The sequence below is a fragment of the Glycine soja genome, chromosome 6 (genome assembly GCF_004193775.1).
Source record: "Glycine soja cultivar W05 chromosome 6, ASM419377v2, whole genome shotgun sequence".
Taxonomy (NCBI): domain Eukaryota; kingdom Viridiplantae; phylum Streptophyta; class Magnoliopsida; order Fabales; family Fabaceae; genus Glycine; species Glycine soja.
In genome coordinates this window covers 16,799,975-16,821,525 of record NC_041007.1, presented here as the reverse complement: position 1 = coordinate 16,821,525, position 21,551 = coordinate 16,799,975, and the positions used below count along the sequence as shown (strand labels likewise).

At 37.7% G+C, this 21,551-nt stretch overlaps 2 protein-coding genes across 2 annotated transcripts; one reads left to right on the top strand and one right to left on the bottom strand.

Annotated features, from left to right (window-relative positions):
* The first annotated feature begins 10,289 nt into the window (after window positions 1-10,289).
* On the top strand, window positions 10,290-13,622 carry LOC114416522. The gene is made up of 6 exons (XM_028381412.1): window positions 10,290-10,659; window positions 10,894-11,005; window positions 11,661-12,030; window positions 12,589-13,063; window positions 13,166-13,203; window positions 13,327-13,622. The coding sequence occupies exons 1-6, from the start codon at window positions 10,611-10,613 to the stop codon at window positions 13,369-13,371; spliced, it is 1,089 nt and encodes a 362-aa protein (XP_028237213.1). The 5' UTR covers window positions 10,290-10,610; the 3' UTR covers window positions 13,372-13,622.
* Window positions 13,623-15,580: 1,958 nt separating this feature from the next.
* On the bottom strand, window positions 15,581-19,648 carry LOC114416521 (ubiquitin-conjugating enzyme E2 2). Its single transcript, XM_028381411.1, has 6 exons — window positions 19,492-19,648; window positions 18,740-18,873; window positions 18,589-18,614; window positions 18,366-18,455; window positions 18,184-18,272; window positions 15,581-16,011 (listed from the first exon to the last, which is right to left on the bottom strand). The coding sequence occupies exons 2-6, from the start codon at window positions 18,862-18,864 to the stop codon at window positions 15,883-15,885; spliced, it is 459 nt and encodes a 152-aa protein (XP_028237212.1). The 5' UTR covers window positions 18,865-18,873; window positions 19,492-19,648; the 3' UTR covers window positions 15,581-15,882.
* Between the last annotated feature and the right edge of the window lie 1,903 nt (window positions 19,649-21,551).

Sequence of the window (21,551 nt, the reverse complement as noted above, 5' to 3'; positions counted from 1 at the left end):
CATATCGCGAACGCTTGACCTTTGTCTCCCGAACCCGCGCTTATAAAGCTTCTACTTATGTGGCAGGGCGGGCTTCCTTCACCTTCTTGTCTCCAACGCGAACTTTGACCATTGTTCTTCCTTCCCGCGATGCTTCTTTTCATGTCCGCCTGAGTGGGCTTATAGCCTAAACCATACTTCCCACGATTTCCTTGGGTATTTATCAGGCTAGTTATGCCGCCGTTGTTTTTTCCTAAACCCATCCCGGGTTCATAACCGTTCCCCAACATAACTCGGGCCATCATTACCGCTGCATCGGACAGACAAGGCTGCCCAAAGAGGGAGTCCACGAAGGAAATGCTGACCACCTCAAAAGACTGGAAAGCAGTTTCTAACGATTCTTCTGCGGCTTCCACATAAGGCATGGAGGATGGGCAGCTTACCAAGATATCTTCCTCGCCTGACACGATGACCAAGTGCCCCTCCACTACGAATTTCAGCTTTTGGTGGAGTGTAGAAGGCACAACTCCCACTGAGTGGATCCACGGGCGCCCCAACAGGCAGCTGTAGGGGGGGTTAATATCCATTATTTGGAAGGTGACTTGACAGGTGTGAGGGCCTATTTGTACTGGGAGATCGATCTCTCCCCTAACCTCTCGGCGAGTGCCGTCGAAGGCCCGAACCACCATTGAACTTGGTTTTAAGTGGGAAGCATTGAATGGTAACTTCTCCAAAGTGCTCTTAGGCATCACGTTTAAACTGGAACCATTATCGATGAGCACCTTGGCTACGATATGGTCCATACACTTGACTGATACGTGTAAAGCCTTATTATGCCCTCTCCCCTCGGCGGGGATTTCTTCTTCGGCGAAGGCAAGATAGTTGTTGGTAGTGATATTGTTGACCAGCCCTCTGAAACCTTCTACCGAGATATCTTGGGCCACGTGAGCCTCGTTCAGCACTTTTACTAGCAGAGCCCGATGAGGCTCGGAGCTCATAAGTAACTCCAACAGCGAGACCCTAGCCGGGGTTTTGTTGAGCTGTTCGATAACCTTGAATTCGCTCTGCTGAATTATCCGAAGGAACTCGCTGCCTTCCTCTAGCGACACCTCCTTTCTACCATCCTTTTTCTCCGGGGGCCCCTTTGCTGGAATATCTTTATTCGAAGCGTGGGGTGCTTCGCCATCTTGTTCCTCCACCACTTTTCCTTTTCCCTTGACGTCGGCGGGTTGGACTGGTAGGTCCAGAGGTGCGAACACACGACCACTACGGGTAACACCACTCAGTCCCGTGATATTTGTTACTTTAGCTGACAGCGAGCTGACGTCAGTGACTTCTTCTTCCTTCTTCCCCGGAGGTGTATATCTCCACGGGACCGCGTGACTATTTTGGTACGGGAAAGGAACAGGTTTGGCCATTAAGGGGTGTCCGGGCTTTTGCGAAGCTGCGCTTTTAGTGAAGTATATCACCAAGGGTTTGGGCTTCGCAACACCGCTCCCCTCCGTAGATTGCATGCATATATGCTGCTATTCTTTTCCTTCAATGCCGACTTCCAGTCGACCTTGATCTATCATCCGCTGTAACAATTCCTCTACTTCCAAACACGTCTCCATGTCATGCATCTCACCGGAATGTAGCAGACAGGAATCCTCCTTACACCCACTATGGGGAATCACACCTCCCTTTTGTAGGGCCTCAAAGATAAACCTCCTAGGGGTTGCCACATCCCTTAAAGGTTTAGACCTGTGCGGCCTATCGGATTCAACTGCATTAACTGCTCCCCCTCCATGATTGGCGAGCGGGTTGGTTCTCACATTGGGCCGATCCTCTTGGAAAGTCAGCCATCCAGCATCCATTAAATGTTGGACCTTGTATTTAAGGGCCAAGCATTTTTCGACGGAATGCCCCGGGACACCCCCATGGTACTTGCAAGTTGCGTTAGGGTCATACCACTTCGGGAAAGGGGGTTCGAGGACCCTTCCGGGAGTTACCACGGCCAAATGATTGGCGATGAGGGATGGTAGAAGATCTTCGTACGTCATTGGGAGCGGGGTGAATTCCGGCAATGGCCTCGGAGGGAAGTTCCTTGTCGTGTTGGAATTACCGGCCGGTCGAGTCGTGTTCGGAGTTGGAACTTGGGGAGCTTCCCTCTGGGTGGGTGCCTTAGGCTGCACGGGTGTTGAACTAGAGGCGTTCCCAGCATGAGCCGAGAAGCTTGGGTGATGTTGCGCGTACTGATGGGTACCATGAGGTGTTTGCTGGGGTTTGACCCACGCGGGTGTTGAAGAGACGGCATGGGCATCTCCTTCCTTCCTTTTTGCCCCTGTTGCCCCGATTCTTTTGGCATTCACGTTTGTGGAGGAAACGTAATCAAACTTTCCTCTTTTCAATCCAACCTCGATTCTTTCCCCGGCAAACACCAGATCCGCAAAGCTGGACGGCATGTAACCCACTAGCTTCTCATAGTAGAACACTGGCAGAGTGTCTACCATCATGGTGATCATCTCTCTCTCAACCATGGGAGGAGCTACTTGTGCCGCCAAATCCCTCCATCGCTGCGCATATTCTTTAAAGGTTTCACCCTCTTTCTTGAACATATTCTGCAGTTGAGTACGGTCAGGAGCCATATCAGAATTGTACTGATACTGCCTTAGGAAGGCGGTAATCAGATCCTTCCAAGTACGGATACGGGAAGCTTCCAAATTAGTGTACCACACTACCGCAGCTCCGGCCAAGCTATCCTGAAAGAAGTGTATCAACAGCTTTTCATCTTTAGAGTGGGCGCCCATCTTACGGCAGTACATTTTGAGATGGTTTTTGGGACAAGTCGTCCCTTTATACTTGTCGAAGTCCGGCACTTTGAACTTCGAGGGAATAACAACATCGGGTACTAAGCAAAGATCCGTCATGTCTGCGAACGGATAGTCCCCAAATCCTTCTACGGCCCTCAATCTTTCCTCAAGGAGATCGAGCTTCCTTCTTTCTTCAGTTGCTGGGGGCGGCCCTTCCGTGGACAGAACTATTGGTGGTACTGCGATGTTGGGTTGAGGCAACGTGCCTGGTGCCGGCCCTTCGGGGATCGGGGGATAGAACTCGACATCCCTCCGAGCATAATCTTGAGGGTCTTTGTGGACTTCGTCGGGCTGCTGAGGAGGCTCTCTTTCATGGACGGGAGAAGCAATGTGGCCCGCATCTTCTTGCAAGACGGGTGGTGAATAGTTGGGCGGCAATCCATAAGGGTAAGCCGCTCGGTTGTATCCCAGGTGAGGGCTGCCATCGTGCCCCAGTGTGTCCCTTCCCCGTCCTACTATGTTTGAGGGAGGATGGTGCGTAGTTGCCAAGAGAGTCGGGTCTGCTTCGGCAGCCGAACTGGCAGCGGCGGCGGTGGCCGCGTTCTTCTCTATGAGCTGCTTCATACTTAACATGGCCTCCATCATGGAGGCCATTTGTTCTTTCAGAGCCGACATGTCGGCTTTCATCTGTTCCTGCGTCTCCTCTTGATCACCCATCGTTCTAGATTTGGATCTGGTGCGATAGGGATCCCTTGCGGCGCGTTTAGTTATGGTGTTTTTCCCTAAAAAACCAAACGTGAGGAGTGGGTAAAGAAAGAAAATGCATGCTAGAGATGAAATGTAGGAGTGATTTGATTTGCACAAGCTTTTTGGAGTAGAAACATGGGACCAACTCATTTTATTTCAAAAAGGAAGTCGTATCTAGTCAAGGTCTTAGAGACCATACAAGTTTCCTAACGATTTCTAATTATATGGGCCATTAAGTCTATCATATGCTGACAATAGCCGAGAAGCCCATGAATCTCTTCGGGGGCGGAGTAGGTGTCTGCCATCGCCTTGGCCTTGGCTAACAATCGGGGAAGTTCTTGACTCCCGTTCAAGGTAAGAGCAAACCGATCCATCCACATGGTTGCCTCTTGGTGTAAAGAGTCGATCACCCTTCCTCTAGCCTCTTTTTCCGCGTATACTTGGGCATATTCGTCCGCAATCCTATGCTCGTGGGCCGCGGCTAGACCTAACTCTTCTTGGTACTTGGCGATGATAGCTAGCATGTTGGTCTCCGTCTCGCATAAACGCTGAGACAAGCTTCTTTTGGACCTTGAACAGGCAACTAACTCCTCTTTCAAAACCATGCTATGTGCTCGCGACTGGTCCCTTTCTTCCTTTCGCAACTTGAGTTCACTATTGCTACCCCATAGAGCTCCGCGAAATTTGTTCCGGCCATACTCTTCCTTGCGAGCCCTCTTGGTCTCTTGTTCAAGGGCTCTTGCGGTAATTGCATTCTCTTCCCGTAACCCGGCACACTCCTTCCGAACGTGTGTAGCGGCCAACTTGAACTTCTCCTTGGCAAGTTTTGCCTTTCCTAACTCGCTTTTGAGAGCTTGGACTTCTTCGTCCTCTTCCGGTGCTTCAAAACTCTCTTCGCTGACGACTTTTAACTTGGCGAGCCAATCTAAACCTCGTATATGAACTTTCAGCCATTCGTGGTACCCACCAATGATGCCATTACGAATGCCTCTAAGCTCTTGATCTTTCCTTAACGGGGTTTCCCATGCCTTATGGATTCTTTGTATAGTCTTGGAACTTTGTGCGCCGAGATCCCTCACAAAGAAAGGAGACATGCTTTCTTCCGTCGGTGCTCCCCTCATGGGGTACCCTAGTTGTCTTATAGCGAGCGCGGGATTGTAGTTAATACAACCCCTCGTTCCTACCAGCGGAATGTTTGGGTATCTTCCACATGAGAAAAGGACTCCTTCTTTTCCTTCCTTCCATCGAGGGAACCAACTGATTGTTCTACCTCCTATCCCGGCCAAGAGCTGGTCCCAATCTATTCTCCTCTTTTCAGTACACGAGCGATGGCTCAGGAGCGGACATGGATGTCTTGTGTCTTGTTGGAAAAAGTGTGAAACCAACCAAACACAGAGGGCGGGTAAGCAACAGATGATCCGTGCGCTACTCTTTTCGCACCTTCGGTCAAATGTGTCAAATAGATCTGCCAAGACAGCTACCACCGGACTTTCCTTGCTATGGTGGTAGGCAAGGAAAGCGTCGATTGCTGCTAGGTCTACCAAACCATCCACGTTTGGAAAGAGGACGACCCCAAAAATTAGCAAAGCTAACACATCCATAAACGGGACCCAGTCTCCTTGATTGGCCATACCCTTCGCCTTGTCTTCTAGGTACTTCTGTGGTAGGCCCGCTATGCCGTTCCGAGTCTGTTTTATGCGGTCCAAACCTCTTGCTGAATCCTTGACCACAGTTGCAATTCTGCTCAAAGAGGGGAGACACCCGGAGGAAAGATATGGTTTTCTTCCCCCAAGAGGACATCCTAGAATTTCCTCAAATTCTTCAATGGTTGGTACTAATTGGAAGTCTGCGAATGTGAAGCACCTCAAAGGCTGGTCGTAGTATTGGGTAAGTGATGCAATGGCTTCTATGGACACCTCTGCTATGGTCAACTCTAAGATCTTTCCGTAAGTCTTGCGGAAGGCTTGCATTTGGAGGGGTTCCATCAACCGTCCTAATTCCTTGATGCTGGTGGTATTTAGGCTTTTGACCTTGACTTGGTAGAACCTCTTGCCGGTTTGATTTGTTCCCATGCTTACTAAAGTGAGACAAAAGCTGGTGCAAATCAAAACTCCGATATCTCATGGGTGGGATGGATGAATGCATGATGGAATGCATATGACACAGATGCAATCTAGGAATGCGGGGGTCCGGGGAATTTGTCCCCTTCTTAGATACGACGTCTAGGGGTAGCGAAATGCCCCAAAGCACGTTTTTAAGAAGGCGACACGGACCCTCCGTTGGTTTGTTTACAGTAGGGATCAAGACAGAACCTATATGCAATGCCTATGCAAAAGACACAATGCGGGAATGTGCACAGTATGACAATATTTACCGAACATAAGCAAAAGGGTATATGATACTCATGCATGGCAGTGTGAAAAATGGCACGCAGCGTGTTTGCTCCGTGCCCCTATTTAAGGGACCTATAAGGGAGAGGACTAACTAGGCTTTTAGCAATAATCCCCAAGGTAGTTATATCTCTCTTGATGGTTTCTAGAGGTATCATCCCCTTTGAAGAACATATTGTAGCAGTAGGGACTACTAGCAACAATAGGTTTTCAAAGAGAAAAGCTCTAGATGAGGGTTCACTGTAATCAAGCAAGTCAGAGACCTAGCATGATCACAGATTCACCTCCACTCCTTATGCTCCCATGAACCCGGGTATAGGGCCCTTTTTCACTCACAGTGTGTGCAAATAGTGTTGGTGTTTGTGTGCATCAAATGAATAAATATTTACTTCATGCATACATTTAAAATGCACTAAAAGCAACAAAGAGTTTATATACACAAGAACATAATGAAAGGAAACCAACAAAGGGGTAAGTCACGGTAAAACTTTGCACAAAATTAAATGGTCTAACTCTCTAAAAACAGTCCCCAGTGGAGTCGCCAACTGTCGCAACCTACCCTTCGGCGGGAGGGCGACGCGTGACTCGCGGGATGCGTGTTCCCCGAAAGGAATACGCGCGGAGTCGCCACCAACGTTTATTTGAGGAAAACGTCGGAAAAACCGGAAAAGACGCGATCTACGAACTTTTAAGTGAAAGGTTCGGGAGTTGTATTTACGCACGGGGAAGGTATTAGCACCCCACACGTCCGCCCCAAGGGACGGCAACCTTTAATCGAATGTGCAAACATGACTTTGATTTTTTATGTTCCCTTTTTATATCTCTATATCCTTTATACCCTTTTTATATTTTTTCTTTTTTGTGGTCGACAAGGGTGTTTCCCTTTGCTCCTACGTATTCCTCAATTTGTGATGAGGAAATCAGACCTACGTAGTTCTTTCGGAACAAAGTGTTTGGTTAAGTTGTTTTTTGTCTTTTTTGCAAAAAAGGTCATTTAAGGTGTTGAACCATTAAACGGTCTTTTGATTTTGAAAGGGGAGAAACGTTAAGGCGTTGGACCATTAACGATCTCTTGTTTTTGAAAGGAGAGAAACGTTAAGGCATTGGACCATTAACGATCTCTTGTTTTTGAAAGGAGAGAAACGTTAAGGCATTGGACCATTAACGATCTCTTGGGGTGGTCGACAAAAGCGGGGCTTTTGCTCCTACGTATCCTCAATGAGGAACTCAGACCTACGTAGTTCTTTTTTATCAAGTGATTCTTTTTTACTTTAAGAGGTGATCATTTTAAGGCGTTGGACCTTAGAAATGATCCATTTTACTTAGTGAGAAAATGAAATGACAAACTTCAAAAGCCTATTTTTATGGACGAGCTTGACTAGGCGAATTGATTTTAGCCTTTAGTTTCACTTTAGTTATTAATCAATTCGATTAAGAATGAGAAATCCCAAAGAGAAAACGTCCGATTGATTTTCCGCTTTATTTTACTAAAAGATGTCTTTTTGATTATTATATTATTTTTTACCTCTTTTTGATTTCCAACGTGGTTACGGCACGACCGAACGGTCGGAATTTATTTTAACCGAAGTTAATGGATAATACAATTCAAACGTTCGGTGGAAATTTATTTTATTTTTAAGTTAAGCGAGAAATGACTTAAGTAAAATGGCTTAAGCACGTCAACAGGGGGTATAAAAAGTAAACAAAACGAGAATAAAAATGCACGAAACACAATGTGGACCACTACGGGTACATAGAATGAATCGAAAAGCTTGGTTTGAGGTACTTACCCGTTGAAGATCGAAGAACGATGAATAACGAATGAAGAACGTCGAAGAACGGTTGAAACCTTTGCGAAATTCTTCACGGAAAACGTTACGGAAACGTTTCGGAAGCGCCTCGGCTTAGATTTTCTTCACGGAAACGATTTTTCCAAGCAAATTCGAAAGAGAGAGAAGTGCCAAAGGGGCTGAACCCTTTTCTTCTTCACTTCCTCCCCTATTTATAGCAAAATAGGGGAGGTGGTTGCCGCCCAGCTCGCCCAGGCGAGCCAGGTTGCTTCCTCCAGAAGCAACAGCCTTCTGGAGGAATATTCTAGAGGGCCCAAGTGGGCCTGGGTGCTATTTGCACCCCCATTTTTACTAAGTACACCCCCTCTGCTGTTTTTTTTTTGTGATTATTTTTTCGTAAAGTTACGGAAACTTACGAATTTCGTAACGATACTTGTTTTCTTTCCGTAATGTTACAGAACCTTGCGGATTACATAATCATCCCCCTTTTGACTTACGGAATGTTACGGAACCTCACTTAATTATGCAACGATGCTTCCATTTGATTTCCGGTGTGTCACGGAAACTTACGGATTGTGCATCAATATTTTTTTGGTTTTTCGGCATGTCCTGGAATTTCATAAATTGCCTAATGATGGGTGCCAAGCACCTCACGAGGACCAAAGAATGGTCGCATGTCATCAAGCAAAGGTCCCCGGACGAAATTAGGGTATGACAACACCAAATGAGATTATTCCTTTTATAATAGTTATAGATTATAGATAATAGATATAGACTTATAATAGTTATAAATATAAGGTTTAGAAACTAATGTTATGCAACAACTACTTTGACTCCAATAGCTAGTTTGACGCCCAACAACTAGGTCAACCCATGTTTTTTTTAATTATTTCACACAAATGATTGTGATATTGAAGTTGTGTCTTTGTCATCCCAGTTGTATCTTTCATGAGGGTGGCAAACTCCATCAAAAGTAACTTTCCCTCTCGATTTTGGACTTCAGTCTCCTTAATATGTATATGATCTTCTGATTTTGTCAATACCTGACTCAACAACTCTTGCATTGCCTTAATCTCCATGAGGTCAAAATTTGTTTCTTTAGACTTCTCTTTAGCTTTCCTTTTTGCCATTTTTGTTCCCATCGGACATTGTAAAGATGATGTTGGGTAAAATTCACAATTTGTTGTTGTGTTTGATTGAGATGATGATGTGTACGCCCATGAAGCCGATGTCTTTGTTCTTTTTGAATAACCTTCACCGTACATTGCAAGCCATTTAGCCTGGTTCCTCACTTCATGCCATGCACACTCATATTTGAATGCTTCTCCTTGATCTTGAATAAAAAAGGCTAAAGCATCATTGATGACATCATCCTCAAAGCTCGTACTTTTCTTCATCTAAACAGCTTGTGCGTAACAACTACAAAACTTTTGAACATCATTCATCTTTGTCCAATGAGAATTTAGTGCACCTATTCTCCTCTCTCATTCTTGTTAACACAATTTTCATTATAATATATATTTTTATCCTTAACCAAAATCCATCTCCCTTTTGATTAACTCCAACAATTGTGTGCTTTGAAACATTCAACCATGTGCTAACGAATAGTTTATCCTCATCCATTCGAAACCTTTGTTTAGAATTCACATGACCACTCAAGCTTATATATCTTCATTGATTGCAAAAATTTCCAAGTTAATTTGGGAGGAAAACAAAGGAACTTGAGACTTCGATACAAATTCCATTAGTGTCTACACTTGTTGATCAGAGCAATCTCCGCCCCTACTCATCGTTGAAGCACCACCAAACATGACAAGGCTAGTTGTTGGGTTCGAAAAATTCATTCCTCTTTGGCCTGACATTACATATGGATGACTCATATGACATGTTTGGTGGAAAGTAATTAGGGAATGGAAATTGGGAAAAAGTTTCTCATGTTTGGGTTATTTGGAAAATTTGAAGATTGGGGAGGATTTGAACATTTTGAGCATTTGGGGATTGACAATTTGACATCCAATGGAAGCCAAATTTGGATTGTTATGAGTATTCTGATCCAATTGTGTGTAAAGAGAAAAAAAAAATTTAAGAGAATAAATAAATGAAATGAGATTATAAAAATTGAGAGAATCATTGTAAAAAAATGTTTCCTAAATGCATTATTTATACTCCATAAACTTATCTTGCATAACGTTTAAAAAAATTTACTGTTATATATAAGGATTGAATTCACTATTAAACTATTTTTTTATGACAATATTAATTTGAATTACAACCATCTCTTTTACCGTTAAAAAAATATTGTATAATGATTGAATTCATTATTAAAATGCTTATTTATAGCAATTTTAATTTAAATTACATTCATCTCAACAACAATAAAAATCAACGTTGTCCGCCACGGGAAGAAAATAGAATGAATTGTATATCTAAATAAAATACAAGTTTATTCATACAATAACTCAATTGGTCCCACTTGACGAGTAAAGAATCTGGTATTGCAGTTGGAACCCATTTCATAAGCGGGACCCACAATGACACGTCTCCAATCTAAATTTTTCATTTGGGTTTCTTCTAACACACAAACAGTGAGGGTTTGGGTTTCTCTAAAAGCAGGTTTTTCACGAAAGAAAGAATAACTAAACGGCTTAGTTTTGAAATTTGAATTTCGAAAAACCTCTCTCACGTTGAAGAACGCTGCTGCATCCAACCCCACCTCGACCCAACAAAACCCCCAAATCTCGATTTTTCATCGCTGTCTCATTCACCACCCTCATATCCTATCCGTTTATTACATAAAGCAACACGAGACAAGCCAACCTTGTAATATAAATCCAAACGACACAACATCATAATCACACATATTTCACCCCTCATCTCAACTTCTTTTCAATTCTCGCATTTCGGAATCAGATATGGAAGAACCCGTCATGGAACCACAACCCTCCGCTGCTGCTTCCTCTGGTATGCCATTTCTCACTCTCACACCCAACTTTCTATTCTTTGTTTGTTATATCATTCTTTTTTTTATTGGCAAATGTTAATTTGTTAGTTTTTGTTAGCCGCTACCTTTCCTCCCTTCCCTTCTTTCTTAACCAACCACCCAACTTTCTATTTTTGTTTGTTATATCATATACTGTAGTATGTGCAAAACAATAACGGTTTAAATGGGTTGTGTTCTGTTATGGTTATATTCAGGGAACACCACCAGACTCAGGCTTCAGAAGTATGCGCTCCGATCTGTCAATAAATCGAAGGAAGACAAGTCAGAAACTCCCAATTGCTCCAATCCTACTTCTGAAACCAAGAGGTAATCAAGCAATCCGAAAGTTTTTTACTTTAATATTATACACTGTTACTAATAATAGCCGTGTAAGGAACTACGGATGGTTATCTAATCACAAATTATCATGATTTTGGTAACTTTTAACTACAATTACCTTAAAAATTGTACTTACTGGTTACTACTATAGTTTCTGATTGGTTGAGTGTTCAACGATTTTATACTGAAATGCATAGTAGTTAAATTAAAAAATGTAGGATCTGTTTACTTGGGAAGGTGTTTTATGTATAATTTCCTGTTTTTATTTTAATTGTAGAACTGTCACATTGTTACAATCTGTTCAAAAATTTGTACGGGATAAACAACTTATGTTTTTGGTCAATTGAGAATCTTGTAAATATGCATGTTTAGTTATTATGTGAAAAAGGAAATGATTCTTGAACACCAAAGAGTGTATATGCCTTGAGAGAGATAGAAAGATAGGAGAAATAAGTGATTGATAAGATTGATGATATGATGTGACATGAAGAGAAAGATAAAGAGAAATGAGAGGTGTTGATGAGGATTTTGTAAGTTTTGGGTGTCCAGATATCACTACTCTTATAAAAATTTAGAATTGGTGATTGGACGGCTCAATTTGATATATGCCTATCTTTTAAGAAGTTTCATTTTTATTTTTCAGGGGGAGAAGTGTAGGTGCTTCAAGTGTAAGTAAAAGTGTGAGTGTTCTTGATTTTTCTGGCAAGGACAAGTCTGGTAGTGCCAAGCCACCAAGAAGGCTCTCAATTCCTGCCAAAACACCAGCCACTTCAAGACCCAAGCTGGGTGGCAACATTATCCCAATCACTGAGACTACAACTGGGAGGAATGCTTTTGGTCAAGGCAGAAGCAAAACACCAATTTCTGACATTTCCAAGACATCTACCCGAACCAAGTTAAATCTCCTAACTTCGGCTTCGTATTGGTTAAACCAGATCAAACTCTCTGAATCTGCCGCCAAGCACTCAATTTCGCTTGGTTTCTTCAAACTAGCTTTGGAGGCAGGATGTGAGGTACAACATAAATCAAATAATCAATACACACAAATACAATGCACATCTATATGTCATGCCATATTTTCTTAGGACAAATTGCATTTATATCACCAAAATCTAAGCATATTTGTCTGACATACAGATCTTTTGCAATTAATGTCCCCCTTTCTATTAATAGACTTCCATCTTGCAAAGAAAGTATATAGTTTGGGATCATGTGGTCCTGACTAATCTCCACATAACCACATTTTTTAATTTATGAAAAAGAGGCGTGTGCCAGGTAGAGATTGGTCGAGATTATATGGTCTGGATCATGTAAAAAATTCCCCTTGTTACACAACTCCCTGATTTATTAATTGAGGGACCTCCATGTAAGGTTAATAAAAGGAAGGGATATTGGATGCAAATAACAGTTAGTTTAAGGAGTATGAATGCAATTTTGTCATATTGTTTATGGATCTGGTATAGCATATTGGCAAAGTCACTTGTCTGCAAATGCAGCACCCTTATTTGTTTGCTCATTAACTGATCCAAATTTTTCTAATGATTTATTTTTCTTTTGAATATCAACCACAGCCTCTCGGGCCAATGCAAGAAGGGCTAAAATCATATGTGGGGAGACATCAGCTTGATGGCCTTGAAGAAACTGTGAAAGCATTGTTTGAGAGCTATAACATCTCAGAAAGCATGGAGCAGTTGCAGGTGTCTGAGACAATTTCACATGTGCCAGAAGAGGGTACTCGCTCTTCTGATGATGATGTGCATAGCTCTTCTTCTACCGTGGGGACTAGAAAATTGAAACCAAAGTGCTTAAACACTGATTCTGCTCAACTCACACCTTCAACAGAGTCAACAAAGAAGGAGACAAGTCAAAAGAGTAATCCTGGATCCAGGTTGAGAGGGAATCTCAGCACAAACACTACAACTCCAAGGTCTGCTCTAGACAACAGGAATAATAGGTTGGTTAAAAAATCTGAGAAGCCAAGCAAGCAAGAACCAAATAAGGAAAAGGGCATGGTAAAGAGGCAGGGAAAGAAATCTGATGTTAAAGGCAAGTGAATAATTGTGCACAGCAATATTTGTTTTGTGATATATGTGATACATTTCTAGTTCTGTTAGTCTAACACTTACATGATTTTTTTTCTGCTCACAGTTACTGCTAGCACTCCAAAGGGAGACAAAGAAAATATGGTAGGTGGCTTATTAATATTAAAGTATAGTTTTTAAGGAGATTTTTTTTGCAATGCAAAAGATAGTTTTTAAGGAGTTGATGCAGTGAAATATATGGCTTATGTTTTTGTGCTACTCTTGTAGGAAACTCCGACCACTGAAGAGAACAGTGTGACAGAAGTGGTGTAATCAATCTCATGAGCTTGCAATTCTGAAATTTTGTGATTCCCAACTTTGAAGTTTGCCTAGGGTGTTCTCTGTGTGGAGCGTGCTTTTGTATTATTGTATAGGCTGCATTTCTCTTCGCTTGGTCACTTGGCATAATTTGTGTTTGTGTTTGTGTCTATAGAGGATTCCATATTATTTGTGAAGGCAAAAGATTTAATTCGATATAAAACTTTATTTTCTTCTGTATTAGTTTACGAGAATCTATTTTCTGATCCTTCATGCGAATTTAAAGTATATATGCTAAATTTAAATTATAAATGTTAAATGATTATTATGCCCATGTATAGGTTAGGTGACATTTATATATGCTACAACACTGTCAACACGAGAAAAATCACTGAACACGCACATATTTAAATTTGTTACATGTAAAAAGAATCATTCTAGAAAAAGAATATTTAAATTTAAGAAGTTAAGAATTCACAGTTATCCTGTCGTCAAATTACAATAAAGAATGGAAATTTTATAGATTTTTACAACAATTTTAATAATAATTATCATAAAAGTTATACCAATTGTGGTTCGATTGATGGTGTAAATTTTCTTATACACTAATAATACATTATCATTGAACTCAAAATTAAGTGCATATTTTTGTCTTGCCATCGATATTGGTTTGTACTTTGGTTTTTTAATTTTTTATAAAAAAGACTAAAATTTTGAAATTTAAAAATTAAATACATTTTTTTTGTCTCACTAATCATCCGTTTGTACTTCGTTTTTTTAAAAATCTTTTTTATCATTAAAATTGTCTCCCTTTCTCCATTATAATTTTTTTTATCTGAATTGACCAGGAATAGTGGACCACCATTCACACTCAATTTGTTTTCCATTTCATTCCCGATTCTCTAACGTATCATGGACAATTTTAATGACAAACAACGGTATAGGAAAACAAAGCCGAAAAGAGTGCAGCGGAGACGAATGGACCGTTTTTAGATAATAACACTCTTGAATTTTAAAAATAAAATTAAACAATTAATTTTCATATAATAATGATTTATTTAAAAAATAAGAATAGAGTAATGAATTAATTTGGAATTTTAAAACAAAAAATATGGTAATTTTTAAATAATAATTGACTATCTCCATTATCCTTAGAAATTTGAAAAACAAAATTACTTTTTTCATCTCCTTCCAGCGATAAAAAAAATATCAAGCAGTTTAACATAAAATAGATATTAAAAAATATGGTTGTGAATAATAAATTTTCAAGAAAAAAATCAAGAAATTCATTTATTAGATTTAATTTGATCACTTTATTTTTAAACGTTTTAAGTAGGTCCTAATTCTATAAAATATATTTAATTTAGTCCTTTTATTTTAAAAAAGTTTCAATTACTTTCCTTATTTTTTAAAAGATTGATTTAATTTAGTCATATTTTAAATCAAATTTGATTGCATGTTTTTAAAAATGTTTGAAGCTAATAGAATAAAATGAGATTAAATTGAATTAATTTCACATAGAGATTAAATTAAACCTTTTAAAAATAAAAAAACCAAATTCAATTTATATTAAAAAATAAGAGACCTAATTAAAACTATAAAAAAATAAAAGACTAAACTGAACATAATAAATAAATTAAGTAACAAGAAAAATAATTTACCTAACATTTATAACTGTTTTATATCTATGTATATAATAAACATTTTTTATTCTACAACCCAATAATTAGATAAAATATTTTAATTTTAGTGAAAAAATACGAAATAAAAATGTAAACACATGCATGATTTTGCATTTTTTTAAGGTAACTTTCCATTTCACTAATTATCAAACTTAGATATTTTTAATACTACTAAAATCCGATAAACTATGCCCAATACACAAGATAATATAAGTAGTAAATAAATTCATATAAATCAATATGTATTTAAAAAATATATTAAACTAAATTTAATATACACATCATTAAAAGATGATAAATATAAAATTAATATAGCGCAATAGAAATACTAACATAGGCACTGTCGTCGTGCCTCCGGACGCAAGTTTAACATGAAAATATCAATGATAGCGAGAGCAAATTGTCGTCACCAAATAAAATTTCACTTTTACTGGCATAATAAATTAATAATTACTATATGGCTCACACAAGTACACAAATACCAAGGATGGCTGAAAACAATGTCGCAGAGGGGGTATAATGGGTAAAGCACTCATGATCCATTGTAAACCAAATTGAAGCTAATTTTTTCAAAAACCTTGATGAAATCATAACCAGTTCAGCAAACTATAATTTTCATGTTGAATGTCTGACAACAATCGAAAGTAAATTGACACGCATAATTCTATTTTACATTAGCTGACATATGCAATGCAGAAGCTATAATAAATTAAAGATAAGATGATGCTATCATTCATATCAGCAGAGAATATAAATGTGATGAGTTTGCACAATCATTCTTATAGTTGCCATCACTGCAACCAAATTCATGCCTTCAAAGCTTCCCATGCATATAAGGATGAACTTAATCTGCTGTCCAACTCTGCTCCACAATTTCCCTCACTCTTCGATTGTACTCACGCTTGTTCTCACTAAACATTCGAGCTGCTTCAGAGTTTGCAGGAGAATTTGGGTTGGGATCACAAAGCAATGACTGCAAAGGAGGAAAATTACCTTTTAGAAAATAATTATAAAATGATGACTACTGCATAGCAGGATACTTGCTATATATTTTATTTATTTCAGGAAATAAAAGTGCCAGACTTCCAAATGCAATGTGTTGATGCCAAATAGTATAGACTTAAGATGGTGTATGCACAATGTTGGTGGGATGGTGAGTTTGCTTCTAAGATCAATAGGAGGAAGCTAAGAAAACAAAGGGTACCATAAAGTGTGTGTAGGAAGAAATCATAGCATAAATTACTGGAATCACATTCCAGTCAATTGCCCCGCCCACTTGAGCCAAAGAAAAAACAAAAATCCAAAGCAACTTGTATATCCTTCAGATACCCAGAGCCTCAGCAACATGCAGAATAAGATAGAGATATTTGAATTGGGCAGATACAGCAACCAATCTCCAAAATCCCAAGCTACCAAAGTTGTCAAATGCAAACGGCAGTAGCTACTTGTTTCATAACTTTCAAAGAACATAATAGAAATTATTCGTATTTAATCCTATTCCTATCAAGTACAAAATGTCCAGACAAAAAGTCTCAATCTCAGACATAAGTTGGGCATTCCAGAAAATTACTTGGGTAGCCTTGGACAAGGCTTTTTTTATTTTTAAAGCTACTTAAAAATTAAAACTTAATGACCAGTAACCAACCCCCATTTCTGAACTGCACAGAACCATGAATGATCCATGTCCATCGCTTGTTAGAGCCAAGCCCAGCCACTCAACACAACAAATTACTGCAGACCCATGCCATGTTGGGGGGAAAAACACACACGATATGGTTTGGGACCTCTTGGCAATGCTCACAAACACTCCAACAAAATATTCAACATCACAAATAATACACAAGATTTCTGAACAAACTAGAAAACCCTCCCAAAATACTGTTTCAGCCTACAAGCCCATGTCTCTAAAAAATTACAATGAATGATAAACACTCCCTCACAACAATAGTCCCTCTCACATCTCTTCTGCTTGGGTAAATGACCCCTCTTCAGGTTGGGATGAATCTCCTCATCTCAATGACATCTATTTATAGTGGTGGTGAATAACCTCTCTGAAGACTTCATGGATACCCCAATTAATTAGTCACTATTCATCTCCCTTAGAAATTATCGTCACACACTTGAATTAACGTTTGAAAATTTGCATTTGACATTCCCAAGCCCCAACAAATCAGCACCATTGGGAGTTGTGAAATGATTGAGGGGATTGGTTGAATTTATTCATGGACTGATTGGATGGTTAGCGAATAAATGATGCTGTTGCCACCCCCAGTTTTCCCCTAGAATATGCTATTCTGACAGAAGGTCCTTCATCAAAATTTTCCAAATCCTCTGAGCTACACTGAATAGGATTTTTTTAGAGGGGTATATAATATGTAGGATACTTAATAAACATGCCATTCTGAATGTTATAAGCCCACACAAGAAAAAAGGTCACTCCCTTCCAATTGCCAAGCCTTTTGGAAGTCTTTTTGTCAAGAGGATTTCAAAATGAAGCAGTACATCAAAGATAACTGCAGATGGGGATGGCAAAACTCACTGTTAAGGCAGATACCCAAAGAGATTTCCCCGGGATCTTTTGACCTAGGGCATAGGGAAACTATTTCCATCTATGTGTCAATGACATTCCTAGATTAACACTTAGAAGAATTCTCAAAATAATTGTCCCATTCTTTCCATAAAATTAACAAGATGAGAAAAGACAAAAAATTCTTGATGGTTCCATAAGCATAATAGAGCACATGGAAGACATGTCACAGTGAAGGAATTCTACAAATAATTGTCCTAGTATTTCAAAATTACCATTCTTTGACCTCTATTCAAATTACCAATGAACCAAGGCATTGTCAACATACACAAAAGCACATTTTGAAATAAAGGGCAATGCTAACTGCTACATGTCAACTCTAAGACCATAAGGCATAACTAAGAAGCAGAGTTACAAGATTTCATTTCAACTTGAGCACAGCAGAACAGTCTGACACTGTACAGATCCAGAGGTACATGACTCTATTAAGATGCAGAGAGGAGTATAACTTTTTCGGATTGAAAGCAAATGGAAATTCTAGGGATAGATTTAATGATGTAAAAATATCTGCTTGCTTGGTTCATTTGTAAAATATACAAATGAAATACTAGATGATACCTGGATAGATGTGAGTATAGCAGCCACATCATAAATAGGACTCCACTGATTTTGTAATATATCCAAACAAATACTTCCATCAGCATAAACTACACACAAAGTTGAAAAAATGAATTAGAGCTACACAGCTAATTTATTGATACTCCAAGGTAAAGATTTTCCAATTTCCACCCAATACTTACTATTTGGATGAAACATGCGAGACACAAATCGTACAGTCGGTGGTTTATTTGGATAGTCCTCAGTAAATTGGAGTGTCAACTTGAACGTGCCTGAATAACTCAAAATATGCCACAAAGTTATGTAACACACAAGATGGAAAAAAAACCTAACTGACACTCGACAAACATTTCATCATTTCAAAATTGTTTTCTAGTAAGATCTTTGGTACACAAATTCACTCACCTCCATCCCATGGAGTATCATCAGGACTGCAATCCAAAAATCACTTATCCATCAATAATTAAACAACATAAGAAATAAAAAAAAATGAATAGACTAATTGACTATAAGTTAAAACAACATGGGATCTATATTCAATTTCAATTCAACTCACCCAAATATGACAGCGTTCCACAGCATTATGTTGTTATCCTGGGGGGCACCACTGATCCCTGCAGGCGGGTCTTGTTGCAGCCTCTTGAAGTCTCTCATCAGCCTCTTCCTAGCAGGAGTCGACATTGTCGCCACCTACAAAATCCAACACCCACAATAGACTTGAATCAATCGAGTGCTTTGTATGGGGAAAAGAAAGCCTCCAACATAGCAACACCACATAAGAAACAAGCCCAATATTACTTAAACATTAGGTCTTTTAACAAAAAAAAAAAAAAAACAACTTAAATTCCACCGGAAAAGAATCGTCCATAATTCATTCAATACGTACATATAATTAAAATAAATAAATAAATAACCATCAGATTTACACAATCAAATAGTATTAGCATTAAGAGAACTAGACAAAATAGGGGAAATGAAGGAAACCAAAAACAAATTTTGTTTTAAAAAATTGCAAACCCTAGAATTCAACAGGGAAAAAAATTCCCCGTTAGTCCTTAAGCAAGAACTTCAAGTCCGAAATAGAATCATTAAGTTACCCACTAATTCCACATCAGAACTTAAAGAAACCCCAAAATTACAACAACATTAAAAAAAAAATCAAAGAAAAATAGGGCTTGGAAGCGGATCCTCCCTCCGTGTCTCTGATCAACGCGGTACAGAAGACAAAGCATGAAATCGTAAACAGGAAACGAAAAGATTAACAGAAAATAAAATGAATGAAAAAAAGGAAGAAGAGAATTGGCTAACCAGAGGAAGGGAAGAGCGAGTGCGAGGGGGTGATTGAGGATATGAGAATGATGAAAAGGAAGAGAAAGAAAGAGGGTTATGATTAGGGGGCGTTGATTTGTTTAAAGAAAACAAAAAATGTTACTGCTCCGTTGTCGGCTTCGCGTAATGATGGTTAATCGCTTTTACTTTTACGCCTTTGCCGCTACCCGCTGCCTCCTTATTACGTTTTACGTTACAGCTTATTAGGAGTGCGCTATTGACAGGTAATTTTTCACGTTTTGTTAGCTAGTGTTGGGTTTCTTTCGGTGTATATCAGATCAAAATTTAAAAATTGGTGTGGGTTTTCCAACTTTTTACATCCTACTCTAATTCATGTCATTTTCCTTTTACACTCATTCAAATTAAATATATCTTAAAAGAAAAAGTATTTTATTTTTTTGTTTAACTATTATGTGGGTTCTCACTATCAATTTTTTTTAATTAAGTTCCTGATTTTTTTTAATTAGGTCTCTCACATTTTCAATTTTTTTAATTGGATCCTCTTGAGTCTTCACTGACTTTTATTGTAAAAAATTAAAATTAATCACAAGCACATAATTAAATATACATACTATAGACTCATATTTCTAGAGTATATATTATAAGTATAATTAAGTCAATGATATGAGTTTTCTCATTTCAATCAATCTTTGTAGCTCAAATTTACTTAATATTATTTTATAAGAGTTTCACAATTATTTGGATCTGCAAATAATAATAATAATTTTGAAATGTAAATTTAACTTATATTATTAATTAAAATATAAAAAATTAAATAATAATTATTCAAATATTTTTAAATAAAAGTATTTGAATGATAATTATAATTTTAAAAATATTACATACTTTTTTTTATAATTTTAAGAAAAGTAACTACCTAAACAAAATATATTTTTTATATAATTTAGTTAAAAATATGTTCTTATAATTTCCACAATTTAAACAAAATAAAATTTAATTTTTAGAAAACTATATTTAATTTCAACAAAATTATTCCATAAGTATTTAAGACAAATACATATATAACACTCAAATCTAGATTATTAATTAAATTAAAAAAATTTACGTCAATTGATTCACGTGCTTATAGTATTTATTAAAAGATCAAGTCTTTTAAAAATAGATTATGAAAAAAGATTTCAAATATGATTTATTATTAAAAGAATTAGATTCTCAAGTCTTGAGCAAATTTTATTATTCAGTAAAAAAAGGAAAATTTTATTCTTGTGCAAAGGGGAAAAAAATCATATTCTCTTGAAAATATGAAAAGTTATTTCCTATCACACTTATAACTTCTACTTTTTTTTAGTGAACAAAAAGACTTCAATCCCTAAAATAGAGATTTTTAGGTATCGGAAAAATCTTTTCCTCAGAAAAAAATATTCTTAATTATAATATTTCGAGAAATATGAAAAAATATTTTCTATCACAATTGTAACTTTTAATTTTACTTATTTTATATTTAAATTTTTTAGAAAAATTCAAGAAATATTATAATGTAACTAATAATCTTTTTAAATATACTAAAAAATAACATTCTTCGTTATAATATTTCTGAAAATATAAGACAGCTTTAAAAGTCACGCTTCTTTGATTTCTTTGATTGATAGTATAATAATGTATAAAAATTAAATTATCATTTTTATTGTAATTTTTTAAAAGCTTCCTCTAATGTTTTCATGCCTGATTTTGTCTTGTTGTGTTTTATTTTTATTCTTTAATTAATAATTAATGTTCTTAAAATAGTGATTAGTATCTGTCTTATTTTATAATTTATGTTACTTTTCCCAAAAAAATTAATGTTTTTATTGTTGTTTTTGTCTTTCAGTTTTTAGATTCTAATTAATCGTCTTTATACCAACAAGTCATTTAGAACTCGACTTGTAGCCTTAAATAAGATTTTAATTTCAAATTTTGTTAATGAAAAATATTTAATTAAAAGAAGAGATTATATTAAAAATAACCAATCAAATTTTTTTGATAAATATTAATTATCAATAAAGCACATAAATAGTTTGCACCTGATTATTAAAATCAAT

What these genes read in the sequence shown, in the direction of transcription:
- LOC114416522 (XM_028381412.1), top strand. Translation starts at nt 10,611, where the DNA reads ATGGAAGAACCCGTCATGGAACCACAACCCTCCGCTGCTGCTTCCTCT. An exon ending in CCTACTTCTGAAACCAAGAG is followed by an intron (nt 11,006 to 11,660) that starts GTAATCAAGCAA and finishes TTTATTTTTCAG; the next exon opens with GGGGAGAAGTGTAGGTGCTT. An exon ending in CTTTGGAGGCAGGATGTGAG is followed by an intron (nt 12,031 to 12,588) that starts GTACAACATAAA and finishes TATCAACCACAG; the next exon opens with CCTCTCGGGCCAATGCAAGA.
- LOC114416521 (XM_028381411.1), bottom strand. Translation starts at nt 18,864, where the DNA reads ATGTCGACTCCTGCTAGGAAGAGGCTGATGAGAGACTTCAAGAGGCTG. An exon ending in TGATACTCCATGGGATGGAG is followed by an intron (nt 18,456 to 18,588) that starts GTGAGTGAATTT and finishes TGAGTTATTCAG; the next exon opens with GCACGTTCAAGTTGACACTC. An exon ending in CTATACTCACATCTATCCAG is followed by an intron (nt 16,012 to 18,183) that starts GTATCATCTAGT and finishes CCTCCTTTGCAG; the next exon opens with TCATTGCTTTGTGATCCCAA.